Raw genomic sequence first — 19241 nt, 5'->3', positions numbered from 1 at the left:
CTCCTTCTGGGCATCAAGAGTCTCAGCACATGCCAGGCAGAGGCGGCCGCACCGCCAGCCCAGGCAAAAGCCCTGGGAACTGAGTCTCGCACAGCTTCCCCGTCAGCATCCGGCACCTGTGCTCGCAGCCCAAGCGTCCTGTGTGGCTCCGCCTGGGGAGGGTTCCACGCTGCGCCTGGTCTCCCCGGCCCCGCCCTCACCTTCTCCCCTGGCTGATGCCCTCCCCGTTGTAAGTCATGGCAGTGAGTGGGACTGTCCCCAAGACCTGGGACTCCTCCCAGCGAGAGTGCTCTCTTGCGGTATCTTCTGAGTCAGTGGTGAGCGTGGAGCCCACTCCCTCAAGCCCTGGGACTCCTCCCCGCAGTATTTTCTGGTGAGTGAGGAGCGTGGAGCCCACTCCCTTTACAGCATTTTCTGCTGCATCCATTCATGTTATTTGTGGCCTGGAACAGGTAGGAGGATGACCCAGGTGAGCACAAGCAGAGCTGGACGCAGCTCTGCTGACTGCTGACCTTCTGGGGAGGCCAGACCCGCTTCGGGAAGCCTCAGGACGCAGGCTGCAGGGAGTTTCGGGCACACGGCACCCAGTATTCAGATGTGCGGCCTCACTCCCAGCCCGAAGGGAGCCCAGCAGTGGTCCTGGGCATGGGCAGACAGTGTAACGGGCGAAACATACTGTTCCCTCCCATCCCAGGCCTTGTGCCCCCAGCCCACCTGCCATTCTGTACTTTCCCACCTGGACTGGAGACAGCAGGAAGTGCAGAAGCCACCTGAGAGGATGAATCTGCCACCCCCGCCCCGGTGAGGGCTTCCCCTCTGTTCAGACCCCCGTCACTTCACACAGGCCCCGAGGCTGCTGCTTCTTTGACTTACCAGGACCCAGCGAGTCAAACGCCCGCCGGCCCCGACCCGGCAGTGTCAGGGGGAGCCCCTGGTCCATCTGCAGAAAACCAGGATGCCCGCACTTCCCCTTTTTTTTTTTTTGAGACGGAGTCTCGCTGTCACCCAGGCTGTCCTGCCTCAGCCTCCCGAGTAGCTGGGACCACAGGCGCCTGCAACCACGCCTGGCTAATTTTTTGTATTTTTGGTAGAGACGGGGTTTCACTGTGTTAGCAAGGACGGTCTCGATCTCCTGACCACCTCGTGATCCGCCTGCCTCGGCCTCCCAAAGTGCTGGGATTACAGGCGTGAACCACCGCGCCCGGCCTTTCATTCTTTTATAGCCGCTTTACTGAGACGGAATTCGCTGGTGAAAGTGTGCGGGTCATTTTTAGTGTGTTCTCAGAGTCGTCCTGCCACCACACATCGTCACATCATCTTTGTCACCACGGAAGGAAGCCCCAGCCCTGATGGGGGTCACTCCCTTGTGCTCCCCGGAGCCCCTGGCCGACCCGCTCCCCTTTCTGTCTCTAAGGATCTGCCTTTTCTGACGTGTCCGGTGAATGGAATCTTACGGCTCATGGGCCTTGTGTCTATTTTCCCCTCACACGGGGTTTTGGGGCTTCACACACACAGCCTGTGTGAGGACTCCATTCCTTTTCGTGGCTGAGTCATGGTCCACAGTGTGGAGGGACCACGTGTGGCTGAGGCTTCCACCCATGGATGGGCATCCGGGTGTTTCCAGCTCGGCTGCCGGGGAGCGAGCCGCTGTGGGTGTTGGTTCATGCACAGGTTTCCGCGTGGGCACACTTTTCAGTTCTGTTGGGCGTGTACCAGGGAGGCGCTGCCGGGTGGCGTGGCCACCCTGCGTGGCGCTGCCGGACCTCTCACCAGGTGCTGCGTGTCACGTTCTTACATGGTGTGTGAGGGCTCCAGTTTCCAGTGAGTTCACTTTTAATGTTTTGTTTGGTTTGGTAAAAATCAACCTTAGACAATCAGCGATCAGACTTTGGTCCCTGTCGTGGTGAACTGTGGAGAGACCAAAGTGAGCCTCTCTCCAGCTCTTGGAGCACCAGGGCCCATGGAGCCTGTCTTGGGGTCGTTTGAAATGGTGGAAACTTTACAAGGGCCCAATGGGGAGGTGAGCCCCACTCGGCCTCCAGGCACAGCCCTCCTCAAGGTCCCTGCTGTCCATGCAGGTGGCAGTCCTACTCTGTGGGTGAGTCCTGGAGCCACTTGTGACAGGAGGAGGCTGGATGGGGTGAATTTGGAGAAAAGTGGCAGGTTTTTGTTTTTTATTTTTTTGAGACAGGGTTCTCTGTCTGTTACCTAGGCTGGAGTGCCGTGGCGCGATCTCAGCTCACTGCAGCCTCTGCCTCCTGAGCTCAGGGGATTCTCCTGCCTCAGCCTCCCAAGTAGCTGGGATTACAGGTGCGTGCCACCATGCCCGGCTAATTTTTTGATTTTTTATAGAGATGGGGTCTCACCTTGTTGCCCAGGCTGGTCAACGAAAGAGAAAGGTATTTCAGAGATTTAAAAAAAAGAACCATCGGTGGTCTCCAGTGCGCTTCAGAGCTGCGGGTGGAGCTGTTTGCGTTCCTCCTGAAGGCTTTGGCTGCCAGACATGACTGGGCTGCAGATACTTGCTTTACTAAGAGGTTTTCCCTCCCTGCCGTCCAGTTGTGTCCACAGGTGTCCACACAACCAGGTGTCGTGAATGTCTTTTCACACTAAGTGGGCTTCTCAGTAACCCCCTGGCCACACCCCCATCTCACCATCCCAGGAGCCTCCTGGGACCACACACAGGGGTCGGGAGCTTAAAAGAACAGAAACACGGCCGGGCACGGTGCTCACACCTGTAATCCCAGCACTTTGGGAGGCCGAGGCAGGCGGATCACTGTAGGTCAGGAGTTCGAGACCAGCCTGGCCAACATGGCAAAACCCCGTCTCTACTAAAAATACAAAAACTAGCTGAGCGTGATGGAGGGCGCCTATAATCCCAGCTACTTGGGAGGCTGAGGCAGGAGTAATCGCTTGAACCCGAGAGGCAAAGGTTGCCATGAGCCAAGATCGTGCAGGCAAAGGTTGCCGTGAGCCGAGATCGTGCAGGCAAAGGTTGCAGTGAGCCGAGATTGTGCCCTCCAGCCTGGGCAACAACAGCAAGACTTTGTCTCAAAAAAAAAAAAAAAAAAACCAGAAACGCATTCTGTCTCAGTCTGGAGGCCGGAAATCTGAGATCAAGGTGTGGGCAGGACCTCGCTCCCTCGGAAACCTGCAAGGGACCTCTTGCCCCTGCAGCTTCTGGTGGCCCCCAGCCGTCTGGAGCCCACGGCTGTGTGTCTCCCGCCTCTGACCCCATTGCCGCACGGCCACCTTCGCCCTGTCTCCTATAAGGACTGCAGTGTGTGGGATGAGGGTCCACCCCCATGTTAATGACCTCATCTTACTGAATCATATCTGCGGCAACCCTGTTTCTAACTAAGGTCACATGCTGAGCTACACTGGAGCCAAGATTTCAGCATAACTTTTGGGGATACAGCTCCACCCATTAACACAGATGAACTGTGATTTATTTAACCAAATTTCTGTTCCCAGTATCTCAACCACAATTTTAAATTGGCATAATGGGTTATACATAGCTGTAATTATTTTCTTAGGATAAACTCCTACAAGTGGAATTGCTGGGCCATGATCTTTTTTTTGTTGTTGTTTGTTTAGTGAGAGTGTCTCACCCTGTTGCCCAGGCTGGAGTGCTGTGGTGTGATCATGGCTCACTGCAGCCTCAACCTCCTGGCCTCAAGTGATCCTCCTACCTCAGCCTCCTGAGCAGTTGGGACCACAGGTGCACACCACCACACTTGGCTATTTTTTTTTTTTTTAGAGATGGAGTCTTGCTGTGTTGTCCAGGCTGGTCTGGAACTCCTGGCTTTAAGTGATCCTCTCATACCTTTTTTTTTTTTTTTGAGACGGAGTCTTGCTCTGTCACCCAGGCTGGAGTGCGGTGGCACAATCTCGGCTCACTGCAACCTCCACCTCCTGGGTTGAAGCAATTCTCCTGCCTCAGCCTCCCAAGTAGCTGGTACAGGTGCCCGCCACCATGCCCAGCTAATTCTTGTGTTTTTAGTAGAGACAGGGTTTCATCATATTGGCCAGGCTGGTCTCGAACTCCTAACCTTGTGATCCGCCTACCTCGGCCTCCCAAAGTACTAGGATTACAGGCGTGAGCCACCGCACCCAGCCCCATGACTGCCTTTTAAGATGGGGTAGCTGCACTTTCACTAAGACAGAGGTTGGCCAACTCCAGCCCATGGGTCAAATATGAACCACCTGCTGGGTTTTGTGGATGTTGTGGTTTTGGGACGGAGTCTCGCTCTGTTGCCCAGGCTGGAGTGCAGTGGTGCAGTCTTGGCTCACTGCAACCTCCGCCTCCCAGGTTCAAGCGATTCTCCTGCCGGCTACTGTACTCCGAGTAGCCGGGACTACAGGTGCCCACCACCATGCCTGGCTAATTTTTTGTATTTTTAGTAGAGACGGGGTTTCACCATGTTAGCCAGGATGGTCTCGATCTCCTGACCTGGTGATCCGCCCGCCTCGGCCTCCCACAGTGCTGGGATTACAGGCGTGAGCCACCGAGCCCGGCCCACCACCTGCCGTTTTTTAAACCCATAAGCCAGGGATGGGTTTTGTAATTTTAAATTGTTCAAAAAACCAAAAGAATAATATTTTGTGACATGAAAAATTATATGAAATTCAGATGTTGATGAATAAAGTTTTATTGGCACAGAGCGTGCACATCTGCTCGCATGCTGGCTTGTGGCAGGGCTGAGGGGCTGTGACAGCCCCATATGGCCCACAAAGCTGAAAGGATTTGCTGTGAGGCCCTTTGCATAATGCATTTGCTGATGCCAGCTCTAAATATCCATATTTGCATTCAAATTGGTTTCAGAAATAAATATGCATTGAATGCAGCTGGGCCTGTGAACGTGGTGGTTGAATTCAGCTGGGCCTGTGAACTTGGTCGTTGTGTTTAGAATGTGTTGTCTTTCCCAGGTGTTGTGTGTTTGTGCTGCCGAAGCTGCTGAAGGCGGCCTGTAGAGGGCAGGGGCCCAGGCAGGCACAGTCACTTCACTGGTGTCTTGCTTGGTTGGTGCTTGGAGCACCTCAGGAGGGAATATGTCCTTAGGGAAGGAAGACAGGCCGGGCAGAGGGGCCTCGAAGTGTTGGCTTCTACCAGGCTCCTGCTGAGGTGGGCGCTCAGGGAGACGGCTGGAGGATCTGAGGAGAGCCAAAGCCCCAGGCGGTGCCCTCCCCTTCTCCTTCTAGAGCAAAGTCCTGGCCCACTGTCTGTTTAAAAGCACTTTTTTCCAACAATACACACTGTAAAATTTGAAGAAGTTTTCAGTGAACACCGCCGCTGCCACTCACCTCCGGAGTTTGCCGTGGGCATTTGCTGTGCTGGTGCCATCACACCTGGCATCACCCCGGCCTCCTGGCATCACCCCAGCCTCCGTGCTTCCTGCCCTGTGCTCACCCGTCCTCCTGGTTGGGGTTTTTATTGTAAAATACACAGAACGTAAAATTGACCATGACAGCCACCTTAACGTGCACCACTCGGGCACAGTACATTCACAGCGTGGTGGCTCCCTCGGGCACTCAGTACATTCACAGCGTGGTGCCTCCATCCCTTTTACCTGCTTCCAAACAGTCCATCCCAAGAAGAAACCGGTACTCATCAGCAGGCCCTCCCCAGCACCCACCCCCAGCCCCGGCAGCCACTCAACCGCCTCCTGCCTCTGCGGGCCGGCCTGTTCCGGAGGCTTAATGAGCAAATCACAGCCTGTGTGGCCCTTGTGTCTGCTTCCTTCCCTCACGTGAAGCTTTCCAGGGCCGTGCACGGTGTGGGGTGCCCTTCCTTTCGATGGCTGGGTAGTGTGCCGCGGTACGTGCGTGAGTTTCCCGAGACATAAACACGTTACCACAGGCCGGGTGGCCTCAGACAGCGGAAATGGATTCTTGCCAGATTCTGGAGGCCAGAAGTGCAAAATCAAGGTGTCAGCCGGGCCCCTCCCCCTCAGGCTCTCCAGGAAGGTCCTTGCTGTCCCCTGGCTGGTGGCTGCGTCACTCCAGTCTCGGCCTCGGCCTTCACCCGGCATCTCTACTGCACGTCTGCGTCTCTAAGGGCCCAGTCATAGGATTGAGGGCCCACCCTGGCCCAGCGTGACCTCATCTTAGCTCACTACATCTGCAGAGACCCTCCTTCCAAATGTGGCCACACCCAGGTAGCACACGCGGGCCGCACTTTGTCGTCTGCCGATGGGCGCTCAGGGTGCTCCTGCCTTTTGGCCACTGAGTCGTGCTGCCCTGGACGCTCGTATGCAGGCCTGCGTGTGGACATAAGTTTCAGTCTCTTGGGTGTACAGCTAGGAGTGGAGTTGCAGCGTGGAACTGCAGGGTCACACGATAACTGGGCTTCTGGGGGACAGTTACCAGTTGACTCTGAAATCTAGATTTGTACAGACATACGAGGGCCTGTGTATTTATGTTGAAAATAGATGCACGTGTTTAGAGGCCAGCTCCTGCGAGCATGCAGATGCTGGTGTCAGGCTGGGAGGAGGCAGACGGATACATTCCCCACATGAAGACCAAGCAGAAGTGGAGGCGAAAGCCAGCGTGGGCTGACTGTGGAGCGGCCCCATCGTGCATGCACGCAGGCATTGGTGGGGTTTGGGCTGACCGTGGAGCGGCCCCATCGTGCACGCACGCAGGCGATGCTGGGGTTTGGGCTGACCGTGGAGCGGCCCCGTCGTGCATGCACGCAGGCGATGCTGGGGTTTGGCCGAGCTCTGCCGCTGGCTGGGGCACAGGGTGGCGCTGGCTCCCACGGTCCCCGACACGCTCTTGGCACCATGGGCAGCTCCCCAGGCCAGAAGCACCTGCAGAAGGCGCTCATTCCTCCTCCCCATGCTCTTCCCTGCAGATGGGATGGGGCGACCTCGGGGTGTATGGAGAGCCCTCCAGAGAGACCCCGAATTTGGACCGGATGGCTGCAGAAGGGATGCTTTTCCCAAACTTCTATTCTGCCAACCCTCTGTGCTCGCCATGTAAGTCAGCGGGGCCCTCGCCCCCAGGAAGGGGTGAGCCCAGCAGGCTGAGGCCTCCCGGGTCCTTCCAGCCCTGACTCTGGGCGGCTGCATCAACCTTGTCTATTCCTACTACTGCAGGGAGGGTGGCAGGTGGGCTCAGGCCTTTCTCATCAAGTCCCAGCCCGGCTCCGTGCCATGTGGGGTGTGGCACCTGCTGGATTTTCAGGGTCGAAGTTGCGGTATTGTTGGTGGCTGCTGTTCTCTGTTTCCCAGAGTCGAGTGCTGTGGCCGCCTGGGGAGAGGTGCTGCAGTGTGGCTCCGTCTCAGGGTACCTGGGAAGCAGGAGTCCCACTCCCTCCCTCCCTGGGGAGAGTCTCTCCTGCTGGAGGCAGAAACATGTGGTGTTGACCGTGAGGAAGAGGGGAAGGCAGGGCACGGGGCTGGTGCTCGAGGATGGGGACGTGTGGAGCTGCACGCCCAGTGGGTGTCCCAGGAGCCTGCGAAAGGAGGCGGGGTCTTGGGGACAACGCTGAGCTGCAGGGCCCAAGGGCCACGCGTCTTTCAGTGCAGTGGGTGCCGTGCTCCACCCAGGTGGTGGAGACGCTAACGGGGATTGACAGGCGTGGCAGCCCCTTGTAAACCTGCGCGTGCTTCGTCTGTCACGCGTCTGTCTACTCGGTGGGGCTCTTGTTGACGCCCGGGGTCTGAGCCACACCCTTCTCATCCAGTTTCTGTTTCTGTCACCTCCACATAGCGAGGGCGGCACTGCTCACAGGACGGCTACCCATCCGCAATGGCTTCTACACCACCAACGCCCACGCCAGAAACGGTAGGCTGCCCGCCGCCTCCAGGGACACCCTCGGGGTGCATGGTTGGGCAGGTGGGCTACGGGTGGTGCCCGGGTCTCTGGGACTTAGGTGGAAATGCAGGCTCCCCTAGCTGGCTTCCTTCCCTGCCCTGGCCCAGTGGGGACTGAGCGGAGGGTGCCCAGTCTGGCCTAAGGAGCTGAGCCGGCACCCCCACCCCAGAAGCTCCCACTCCCCAGGTGGGTGAGCCGCACACCCACAGGGAGGCCGGGGCTGTGGCATCAGCGGCAGTTCTGGAATGTTCTGGAATCGCTGTGCTCGAGGGGTTTGGGTGGGCTCCCCAGGGGCATCATACAGGGGAAGTGGGATTTCCAGTGGCATTTGAGGAAAGGGAAGGACGGGGGAGGCAGGGGTGGGGCAGTGCAGCATCACGTGGCATATTCCAGAGACCCCTGGAGACCAGGCAGGTGGGAGGCTGGCCTGAGAGGCAGGGTGGAGCCTGAGGGTGGGCAGGAGACCCAAGGAAGGCGCTGGGGGGCATGGAGTCTGCCCCGTCCCCACCCTCTGCTGATGGCACTGGCTCTGAGGGGTGCCTGGGAAAATCCTGGGAAGTGCCATGCCCTGTGGACGCGCAGCCCCCAGGCACAGCCTTTGACCCGGAGGGGCCAGTGTCCTGTTAGGATGGGGTTGGTGGCAGCTTCTCGGGGTCTCCTCGGGGCTCACCCAGCGCTGCTCTTCCAGCCTACACACCGCAGGAGATCGTGGGCGGCATCCCAGACTCGGAGCAGCTCCTGCCGGAGCTTCTGAAGAAGGCCGGCTACGTCAGCAAGATCGTCGGCAAGTGGTGAGTCTCCCGGCCACGCCTGCCCAGGCGTCCTGCTCCACCCACTTCCTGGTCTTGGTTCCAAGGGACATGGCCACAAGTTTCCAAATGAGGAGGGTGTCTTGGGTGGGAAACGGAAGCTGATTGTGGGTGTGTTCAGGTGTCTCCAGCGTCCCTGTGCAGGCCAGCATGACCTTGCCAGCAGGATCTCAGGTCACCAGGCTGGGCCCACGGCCGCGAGTATCCTGCGGCATCAGACTCCGCAGGCCTGTCACCGTCGTCCCTCGAGTCACAGCCCCTAGCACCCACCACCACTGCCCCCCGGCTGCCTCCTGCCACGTCGTCCTTGGAGGGGCCACGTCATTACACACAGGAGCCATGGCGGAGGAGCTGCCTGTCCACCCTAGGGGCCTGTTGGATGGTGAAAGCTCTGGTCTAAACCACAAAGAAGCCACCAGGAAAGAGAGGAACAGCCTGGCAGTTGATGAAATCCTGAGCTAATGAGAGCTTGGGTGCTACACAGCCCCCAGGCTGCGGTTTCAGGCGCACGGGATGTTTCATTTCTTTTACTCCCTGGGACGCCTGAGTGAGCCTAGAGGGTTCGGTAGGAGTCACCTGTCCCGAATTTCTCTCCACCTGTTGGAGCGTTCCCCGCCTGTCAGGTCCGCATGCCTCCTCCTCCAGGAAGCCCTTGCTGCTTTCCCAGCCTCTGTCATCCCAGGTCGGCTGCCTGTGGCTCCTGCCGGTCCCCTTCGGATGGATGCTCCTTGGATGTAGATGGTCATGGCAGCCAGGAATTTGCTGAGCTTGATCACTGGATGAGGAGGACCCAGAGGCTGCCTAGGGAGCACTTCATCATTCTTCAGACGAGAGGAAGCAGCCTGCCGAGCTGAGCTCTCAGAAAGCACAGGGCAGAGCTGATGGGCACAGCAGCTGCAGAGTCCTCACACAGGGAGGGTGGGCCCCACGCAGCCTGCATAGTCCCTGAGCCAGTGCCAGGGGCCATGGCGGAAGTCAGCCCCCTAGGGCCACTGGAGCGTGTGAGCGCTGTGCCAACAGGAGGAAGAGCCGGTGGCCTCCCCAAGTGACAAGCCCCACAGTGACCAGAGCTCTCCGCCTGGCCTGGCAGCTCTGTCTTGGGCCCAGTGGCCTCCTATGCATGATCATTGGTGCCGGTGGCCAGAGCTAGACAGGGAGTGGGTCTCCATAGAGGCCTCGAGGCTCCCGAACAGCCGTCAACGGGAGAGAGGGGACCCCAAGGAGTGGGAGCAGGAGCCAGGCAGACCTCAGAGCCCCAGGCTCCTCCCGCACATGGTGCAGTGGCTGGATGGCCTGGGCTGGGTCCTACAGCGGCTGCTCAGTCAGGTGGGGGGGTCCCTATCCCAGCAGGGTCCCCTCTCAGGGCAGTAGGGGTGTTGTCAGCCATGACTCAGACTTCCCTGAGGCCCGTCACCTGGACTCAAAAAGAGGCTGCTTGATCTGCCTGAAGCCACACAGGTGTGCAGGGCAGGGACTTGAGTCCCAGAGGGCCGCGGACACTCCCTGCTCCAGGTCACCTGCTGGTGAGTGCCCGGCCCCACTGCTGCTTTCGGACAAGGACGTTGAGCTGACAGCTTAATTTGTGTAGCGTCCTGCCTGTATGCTTCCCCTGAGCAAGGCCTTTGCGCTGCAGACGTGGACGCACGAGTGTCCCCCGTGGCCGGGCGGTGACCTGCGGACGTGGATGCACGAGTGTCCCCTGTGACCGGGCGGTGACCAGCGGACATGGGCGCACGAGTGTCCCCTGTGGCCGGGCGGTGACCAGCCGACATGGGCGCACGAGTGTCCCCTGTGGCCGGGCGGTGACCAGCAGACATGGGCGCACGAGTGTCCCCTGTGGCCGGGCGGTGACCTGCGGACGTGGGCGCACGAGTGTCCCCTGTGGCTGGGTGGTGACCTGCCTGGGGTGTTCAGGGATGTCGGGGTGCTCTAGCAATGGGCCCAAGTGCTGAAGACCCAAAGGAAACAGCCCGGAGTTGGCAGCCAAGGGAGCTCTGAGGTCACAGAGAGGTCCAGGCGTGCTTACCTGAGAGAGGAGATGGGGAGAGGCAGCTCGGGAGGTCCAGGGTGCAGAGGCCATGTCCAGGGAGGCAGCAGAAATCTGCTTTGGTGAAATCTGTCTTGGGGAAATCTGCCTCGGGGTTGCTGCTTTCAAAGCCGTAGCTGCAGAAGAACTTTCCTCAGACGACACGTGACTGACGTGAGACCCGCCCACGGCCGTGCCTAGAAGCCATCTCATACCACCTCTCCTGCAGCCCGTTCTGAAGAGCAGCCGCAAGCTGGATTCGTTCCAGGACAGGACAGGCCGTGCAAGGAAACCTGGACAGCTGGCCTGGGAGCCGGGGCGAGTGGGCACAGAGGTGTGGCCTGCAGGGCTGCTGTGGGCCGGAGGACAAGAGATTAGGTGCCACCAGAGGGTGGGAGCACAAGGTCTGTGGGGGATTGTCAGAAGGGGAGTGCGGGACGGGGTCTGGAGGGGTTCCCACAGGCCTGGGGTGTGATGCCTGGCGATGGCCATTCCCAGCAGGTGAACCCCGGTCCCAGGAGAGCGGTTGGTGGAGGTCACCAGTGTGGCCACACTGCCACATTCTCTTGTCGTCACTCTAATCCCTGCCTCTGCCAGGGCCCTGGGGATGTGGGTACAGCTGGCAGGCCCCGGGGCTCCCGCACGGCACACAACGCCCCGCCCAGTCGTCATCCTGGGGCCATTGCCCTGAACTGGGAGATGAGACTCTGAGTGCCTCGGTGTGGAGAGACCCAGTAATTACCTGGCAGGAAATATTTTCTGCCCTGGAAAACCCAGAGGAGACACACTTGGGTTCGAGGCACGACCCGCGAAACTCTCCTGGGAGTTCAGAAAAAGTGGAAGGAAGGAGCCGGGGCCACGAGGGGCATGTCAGGCGGGTTCCAGGCGGCTGGGAGGCTCCTCACGATGCACCGCCCTTCACGGTGCGGGAACCCCGGCCGCCGCCATGCCCGCCGCCCTCGGTTGTGCCCAGATGCTCTGCAGGGTAGGCGGGCAGTGCCAGCACCCTCCTCGGGTGAGGCCTTGGTCTTTTGTCCCTGCCGTGCCCAGGCATAGCCCATACTCAGTGCTGGAGGGTGCTCGTCTTACCAAGAATTTTGTGAAGGTGGCAGATCTGTTGCTGCTCAGAACTTCCGAGTGTCCCCACGCGGGGTCCCTGAAGTGTCCTGGGTTCCTGTTTCCAGGCATCTGGGTCACAGGCCCCAGTTCCACCCCCTGAAGCACGGATTTGATGAGTGGTTTGGATCCCCCAACTGCCACTTTGGACCTTATGACAACAAGGCCAGGCCCAACATCCCTGTGTACAGGGACTGGGAGATGGTTGGCAGGTAATGGAGCCCCACCCCTTCCCCTCCCACGTCCTGAACTGCTGTGCCCGGCGTGCCTGCCCCCCGCCTCTAGCACTGGTGGGCTCAAGTCACCACTCACGAGGGCTGGGCTGTCTCTGGGCACCGAGGGCTTTGGTTTGGTGGCTTCTGTCCCGCCAAGTTTTGCCCCAGAGCCTATGAGACTCCCACCTGGGGTTTCCCACCTTTTCAGGGTCGTAGATCCCTTTAGCTGTCCTGAGAGAGGAAGGCCCCCAGCAGAGCGAGCCCGCACGGTCTGCCCTAGCTGTCAGGGTACTGCCCATGTGGTCTACGGGTGGGGAGGCCGGCTGTGCTCCAGACGTCGAGGGACATGGGCAGGACAGGAGGTGGGATGAAACCCCCACCGGGAGCCACACCAGGAGCAAAAGCCGCTGTCCAGACGGAGCCGTCCTGGTGCCCGGGCGTGGGGGCAGCGCCTCTTGACACGGCAGCGCTGGGTCCGGGACCCTCATCTTTTGTGAATTTTATTTTCCTTAACTTGACTCTTCTTGGCAGAAGTGCTCATTCGTTACGTGACGGTGACCAGAAGCGGGACCAGCTTGCTGCCTCTTTCTAGATAGAGCCCCGTGGAGGTGTGGGAGTCACACTGCGCAGCCCCCATTTGAAGTGTGCAGTTCTGTGGTTGGCAGTAGTCACAGGCTGGGACGGCCAGCACTGCAGCTGCTTCAGAACGAGCCCCATGGCCTGAGCGGCGGCTCCCCAGCCCCAGCCGAGTGACCACAGCCGCCTCACTGCCTTCACCTTGGTGTCGTGCCCTCGGCCCCATTCCCCCGTCTTCCCATGTGGCAGGTTATTGCAGCACCAGCCTCAGCCAGGTCATCAGATGCAAGACCGTGCCCTGGGGGAGCGAGGGATGCGTCCAGCTTGGTTGTTCCCTGAGTGGACGTTTCATTTCCAGGCTTCCTTTTTTTTTTTTTTCTTGAGACAGGATCTTGCTCTGTCACCCAGGCTGGAGTGCAGTGGCGCGATCTCGGCTCACTGCGACCTTCGCCTCCCGGGTTCAAGCAATTCTCCTGCCTCAGCCTCCCAAGTAGCTGGGATTACAGGCGTGCGCCACCACACCCAGCTAATTTTTGTATTTTTAGTAGAGACAGAGTTTCACCATGTTGCCCAGGCTGGTCTCAAATTCCTGACCTCATGATCCACCTTCCTCAGCCTCCCAAAATGCTGGGATTACAGGCGTGAGCCATGACGCTCAGCCCCAGCCTTCTCTTAAATGACGCCCATGGCTTTGCAGGTGAAGTCAGGGAGAACGGGACTTTCTTGGCCTAAATTCTGAAGTCTGTCTGGATCTGTGTTCTTTTCAGATATTATGAAGAATTTCCTATTAATCTGAAGACGGGGGAAGCCAACCTCACCCAGATCTACCTGCAGGTGATGGGGACTGCACCAACCTCATCCTGTGGGAGGCGTGGGGACGGGGACCGCACCAGCCTCGCCCCGTGGGACGCGTGGGGACGGGGACCGCACCAGCCTCGCCCCGTGGGACGCGTGGGGACGGGGACCGCACCAGCCTCGCCCCGTGGGACGCGTGGGGACGGGGACCGCACCAGCCTCGCCCCGTGGGACGCGTGGGGACGGGGACCGCACCAGCCTCGCCCCGTGGGACGCGTGGGGACGGGGACCGCACCAGCCTCACCCCGTGGGAGGCATGGGTTCGGAGACCGCACCAGCCTCGCCCCGTGGGAGGCGTGGGTTCAGAGACCGCACCAGCCTCGCCCCGTGGGACGCGTGGGGACAGGGACCGCACCAGCCTCGCCCCGTGGGACGCGTGGGGACGGGGACCGCACCAACCTCGCCCCGTGGGACGCGTGGGGACGGGGACCGCACCAACCTCACCCCGTGGGAGGCATGGGTTCGGAGACCTCATCAACCTCACCCCGTGGGAGGCGTGGGTTCGGAGACCGCACCAACCTCGCCCCGTGGGACGCGTGGGGACGGGGACCGCACCAACCTCGCCCCGTGGGACGCGTGGGGACGGGGACCGCACCAACCTCGCCCCGTGGGACGCGTGGGGACGGGGACCGCACCAGCCTCGCCCCGTGGGACGCGTGGGGACGGGGACCGCACCAGCCTCGCCCCGTGGGACGCGTGGGGACGGGGACCGCACCAGCCTCGCCCCGTGGGACGCGTGGGGACGGGGACCGCACCAGCCTCGCCCCGTGGGACGCGTGGGGACGGGGACCGCACCAGCCTCGCCCCGTGGGACGCGTGGGGACGGGGACCGCACCAGCCTCGCCCCGTGGGACGCGTGGGGACGGGGACCGCACCAGCCTCGCCCCGTGGGACGCGTGGGGACGGGGACCGCACCAGCCTCGCCCCGTGGGACGCGTGGGGACGGGGACCGCACCAGCCTCGCCCCGTGGGACGCGTGGGGACGGGGACCGCACCAGCCTCGCCCCGTGGGACGCGTGGGGACGGGGACCGCACCAGCCTCGCCCTGTGGGACGTGTGGGGACGGGGACCATGGGAGGCATGAGGAGGTCGGCCTGAGGCTGGAGGACGACGGTGTGGCTCTCTCCATAGGAAGCCCTGGACTTCATTAAGAGACAGGCACGGCACCACCCCTTTTTCCTCTACTGGGCTGTCGACGCCACGCACGCACCCGTCTATGCCTCCAAACCCTTCTTGGGCACCAGTCAGCGAGGGCGGTGAGTCCTGGCTCCATGGAGCATAGACCGCGCTGGAGGCCCCAGCTGTGCTTGACGACTCCAGAGATGGGACACTCAGTACCGTGGCATTTAGGCCAATTATGGAAAGGCCAGAGAAACCCCACCCCTTTGAAGCCGTCCGCTGGCCTGGGATCAGCAGAGGAGGGCTGCGGTGGGGGTGCTGGCTCTGTCCTTCATAAGCCACATGAACTTGAACTGAGGCCATTCCTCTTCTGGGAAGAGGCCGGCCAGTTTCACTGTGGTCTGTGAAGTTATGATTTAATGTACTCCGTCAATCACAGTATGCCGTTGGCTGGCTGAACCATTTGTCACCATCCTCCAGGTATGGAGATGCCTTTTGTCACCATCCTGCAGGTATGGAGACGCCGTCCGGGAGATTGATGACAGCATTGGGAAGATGCTGGAGCTCCTCCAAGACCTGCACGTCGCGGACAACACCTTCGTCTTCTTCACGTCGGACAACGGCGCTGCCCTCATTTCCGCCCCCGAACAAGGTGAGTGCTCGCTGTCACTTCTCACAGTTTCCCCACAGCCAGCGTGTCAGCGAAGAGTGCCTGGACCGGCTGTGCCTACGGGGTCTGTGGTGGGCAGAGCATGAAGGGTCCCTCTGGGTCCAGTAGGAGGAGCAGATGTCACCGAGCCTCGAGCAAGGCCCTTCTGGCCCAGGACTAACCTGGAAGCAGGAGTGACCTTGAACTTGGGGGTGGGGAGGAGGTGACACAGGGGAGAGGGTTTGTCTTGGAAGAGGCTGACGCCTCCCGAAGGGTGACCCCGGAGGCCGGAGGCTTTGGAGGCCGCATGGAAACAGCATGGCCGGTGGAGCAGGGCGTCCCTGCTGCGGTGGGGGCCAGCACCCAAGACCCTGAGCAGCCCTGTGAGTGTGGCCTGGACCTGGTCACCCAGGGGCCGGGCCGCCTCCATGAAGATGGACTCCTGCCCCCACCACAGCCCTGTCAAGTGGTTCCTGGGATAGAGCTTCAGCCTTTCCCCCGCTCGGCACTGATGAATGCCTGACCCATCCCCAGCGCCAACAAACCTGAACCTGCCTCTTCCCAGACCACGCGGGGGGGCCCTGCAGCCTCTTCCCAGACCACGCCAGGTGGGGCGGTGCCCTGCAGCCTCTTCCCAGACCATGCGGGGGTGCCCTGCAGCCTCTTCCCAGAGCACGCGGTGGGGGGGCCCTACAGCCTCTTCCCAGACCACGCGGGGGGGGCCTGCAGCCTCTTCCCAGACCACGCGGGGGGGGCCCTGCAGCCTCTTCCCAGACCACGCGGGGGGGGGGCCCTACAGCCTCTTCCCAGACCACGTGGGGGGGGCCTGCAGCCTCTTCCCAGACCACGCGGGGGGGGCCTGCAGCCTCTTCCCAGACCACGCGGGGGGGGGGCCCTGCAGCCTCTTCCCAGAGCACGCGGTGGGGGGGCCCTACAGCCTCTTCCCAGACCACGTGGGGGGGGGGCCTGCAGCCTCTTCCCAGACCACGTGGGGGGGGCCTGCAGACTCTTCCCAGACCACGCGGGGGGGGGGTCCTGCAGCCTCTTCCCAGACCACGCGGGGGTGGGGGGGGGGCCTACAGCCCCGTGTGCTGTGGGGAGAGGGGGCTTCAGAGTTTCAAGTGATAGAAACCAGCACAGCTGAAAGCCAAAACAGAAGCATAGGCTCCCTCGTGCCACGTCCCACCAGATAGCTCCCCTGGGTGGGCCTGGCTCTCGTGCACGCCCTCCGGACAGCTCCATCTCCCGCCCACTGGAGTCAGACCCACGAGTCGAGGCCCCCAACAGACCCATGTGTGGAGGGCTACAGGCAGCTCCCAGGAGGGAGGGTGCTGGGTGGGGGGAGGGTGGCGTTGGCCGTCATTCCCCATGGGGAGCCTGGGGAGGCCCACCTCGACGCCAGCACCCACAACCACCAGCCAGCAGGGGCAAGGGTCCCAGCGACCTGAGTCTTCATTTCTAAATGATGGAATGTTTCATACCAACAAATGGCATGTTTCATACCAACAAATGGCATATGTACCTATTTGTAACAAGATGAGAACCCACACACCCAGCACCCAGCACAAGACTAGAAACAGAACATCCCAGAGAAAGAAAGCAGGGGAGGGGGCTGGGCGTGGTGGCTCACACTTGTAATCCCAGCACTTTGGGAGGCTGAGGCGGGTGGATCACGAGGTCAGGAGGTCGAGACCATCCTGGCTAACACGGTGAAACCCCGTCTCTACTGAAAAACAAAAAATTAGCCAGGCGTGGTGGCGGGCACCTGTACTCCCAGCTGCTGGGCAGGCTAAGTCAAGAGAATGACTTGAACCCGGGAGGCGGAGCTTGCAGTGAGCCGAGATCGCACCACTGCACTCCAGCCTGGGCGACAGAGCGAGACTCCATGTCAAAAAAAAAAAAAAAAAAGGGATGGGAGAGAGAGAGAAGGAAAGAAAGAAGGGAGGAAGGGAGGGAAGGAGAAGGAAGAAGCACAGCATGGCCTCCTGTGAGCCCTGAGTGTCCCCTAGAAGTGGCCAGTGTCCCCAGCTCAGTGTCCTTTGTCCCCTTCACAGGTTCTGTGGCTCTGCCGCTGTGACCAGGGCCCTCCCTGAGGCAGGCCGGGTTCCGGGTGTTGGCGTGTTCGCCCGTGAGGGGCTCTGAGCAGAGCTGCCTGCGAGGTTCCGTTCAAAGGCTTCCCCACGCTGCCGCTCAGGGGGTTGGATGGCAGCGCAGGAAGGAGCTGCGGTGACTTTGCCTCTCCTGGATGGTTCACTTTTTCACTGCCGGAAAAATACTTTCTCTCTTTTTTTTTTTTTTTTTTTGAGACGGAGTCTCGCTCTGTCGCCCAGGCTGGAGTGCAGTGGCGCGATCTCGGCTCACTGCAAGCTCTGCCTCCCGGGTTCACGCCATTCTCCTGCCTCAGCCTCCTGAGTAGCTGGGACTACAGGCACCTGCCACCACGCCCGGCTAATTTTTTTGTATTTTTAGTAGAGACGGGGTTTCACCGTGTTAGCCAGGATGGTCTCCATCTCCTGACCTTGTGATTCACCCGCCTCAGCCTCCCAGAGTGCTGGGATTACAGGTGTGAGCCACCGCGCCTGGCTTACTTTTTCTTTTTCTTTTTTTTTTTTTTTGAGACGAGGTCTCCCTCTGTCACCCAGACTGGAGTGCAGTGGTGTGATCTCAGCTCACTATAGCCTTGACCTCCTGGGCTCCAGCAATCCTCCCACCTCAGCCTCCTGAGTAGCTGGGACTACAGGACGTGCCGCCACACCCAGCTAATTTTTGTATTTTTGTAGAGATGGGGTTTAGCCGTGGTCTCTCTTTGGTAGAAACCAGTCTAGGCTAGTCTTGAACTCCCGAGTTCAAGCAGTCCCCCTGCTTCAGCCTCCCAAGGTACTGGGATGACAGGTATGAGCCACCGCAGCCGGCCCCTTCATTTCCTTTCTCCCTTTTATTCAGGGGACCCGAAGCTGAGAGAGCCTCAAGTGGCTCAGGCTACAGCAGCAGGGGTGGCTTTTGTCCCTGACGTGGGCCCCCCACCCCCTTCCTCCATGTCTGGGAGTGAGCCAGGGATGGTGTCACCTGAGCTGGCCTTTGCCCCATGACCGCTTCCCACAAGTGATAATTCAGAAACCAAAATCCGGTCTTGGGGGCTTGTCAGAAACACAGATTCCTACGCCCTACCGTGACTGACTGAGTCAGAACCATGGGGGGGCCAGAAGTTGGCTGCACTTTAAGTACCCCAAACACCGGGAGGCTTGTGAACATTCACGTTCGGGAAGCACCAGTCGGCAGCTGCGCACGTGGCACCCAGGGCCTCTGCTGCGGGAGTGTACCTCTCTGAGTCTTGCTGACACCGTATGGTTGCGTTTCCATTTCCTCAGTGGGCATGATGTCCCCACTTTCTCCAGGAGACTTTGCAGCCGCGGCATCTCAGATGAGCCCCTGGAGAGCCACCCTGAGGCTCGGATCATGCACTCCAGCCAGAGTGCCTTGGCCGGGCCCTTTGTCCCTATGACCAGTCTCAGTGACTCAGTGGGGAGGGAGGGGGAGGGCCTGGGGACATCTGGTCCCAGTGGCCTGACAAGGGCCCCTCTCTCCCAGGTGGCAGCAACGGCCCCTTTCTGTGTGGGAAGCAGACCACGTTTGAAGGAGGGATGAGGGAGCCTGCCCTCGCATGGTGGCCGGGGCACGTCGCTGCAGGCCAGGTGAGTCAGCGTCCACCTGTCTGCCGGGCAGCGGGTCCAGGCCTGCAGCCATCCCAGGGTGTGTGCGCCCCTCACTGGCCACCTCCCCCACGCACCCCGTGCTCAGCGTCACCGCTCTCCTCCCCTCGCACCCCGTGCTCACCCTCACCACTCTCCTCCCCACGCACCCCGTGCTCACCCTCACCGCTCTCCTCCCCACGCTCCCCGTGCTCAGCCTCACCACTCTCCTCCCCACGTACCCCGTGCTCACCCTCACCGCTCTTCTCCCCACACACCCCGCGCCCGGCCTCACCGCTCTCCTCCCCACGCACCCCGTGCTCGGCCTCACCGCTCTCCTCCCCACGCACCCCGTGCTCACCCTTA

The 19241-nt window shown here is 60.6% G+C and overlaps 1 protein-coding gene across 4 annotated transcripts in view; it reads left to right on the top strand.

The window, feature by feature from the left end:
- The window catches only part of GALNS (galactosamine (N-acetyl)-6-sulfatase), a 45698-nt gene that overhangs the window by 7187 nt on the left and 19270 nt on the right, over positions 1-19241 (top strand). For 3 of the 4 annotated variants that reach the window (XM_055100488.2, XM_055100490.2, XM_055100487.2), the window contains exons 2-9: positions 6857-6980; positions 7717-7791; positions 8510-8612; positions 11841-11984; positions 13331-13397; positions 14550-14674; positions 15050-15189; positions 18775-18878. In XM_055100488.2, coding sequence (XP_054956463.1) covers positions 6857-6980; positions 7717-7791; positions 8510-8612; positions 11841-11984; positions 13331-13397; positions 14550-14674; positions 15050-15189; positions 18775-18878 — 882 coding nt within the window. The remainder of the gene's footprint in view (positions 1-6856; positions 6981-7716; positions 7792-8509; positions 8613-11840; positions 11985-13330; positions 13398-14549; positions 14675-15049; positions 15190-18774; positions 18879-19241) is intronic. The other variant, XM_055100491.2, reaches the window with a different exon arrangement.

The sequence above is a fragment of the Pan paniscus genome, chromosome 18 (genome assembly GCF_029289425.2).
Source record: "Pan paniscus chromosome 18, NHGRI_mPanPan1-v2.0_pri, whole genome shotgun sequence".
NCBI classification, from domain to species: Eukaryota; Metazoa; Chordata; class Mammalia; order Primates; family Hominidae; genus Pan; species Pan paniscus.
Note: the sequence above shows the minus strand (reverse complement) of the source record. Positions and strands in the feature narration are given on the sequence as shown.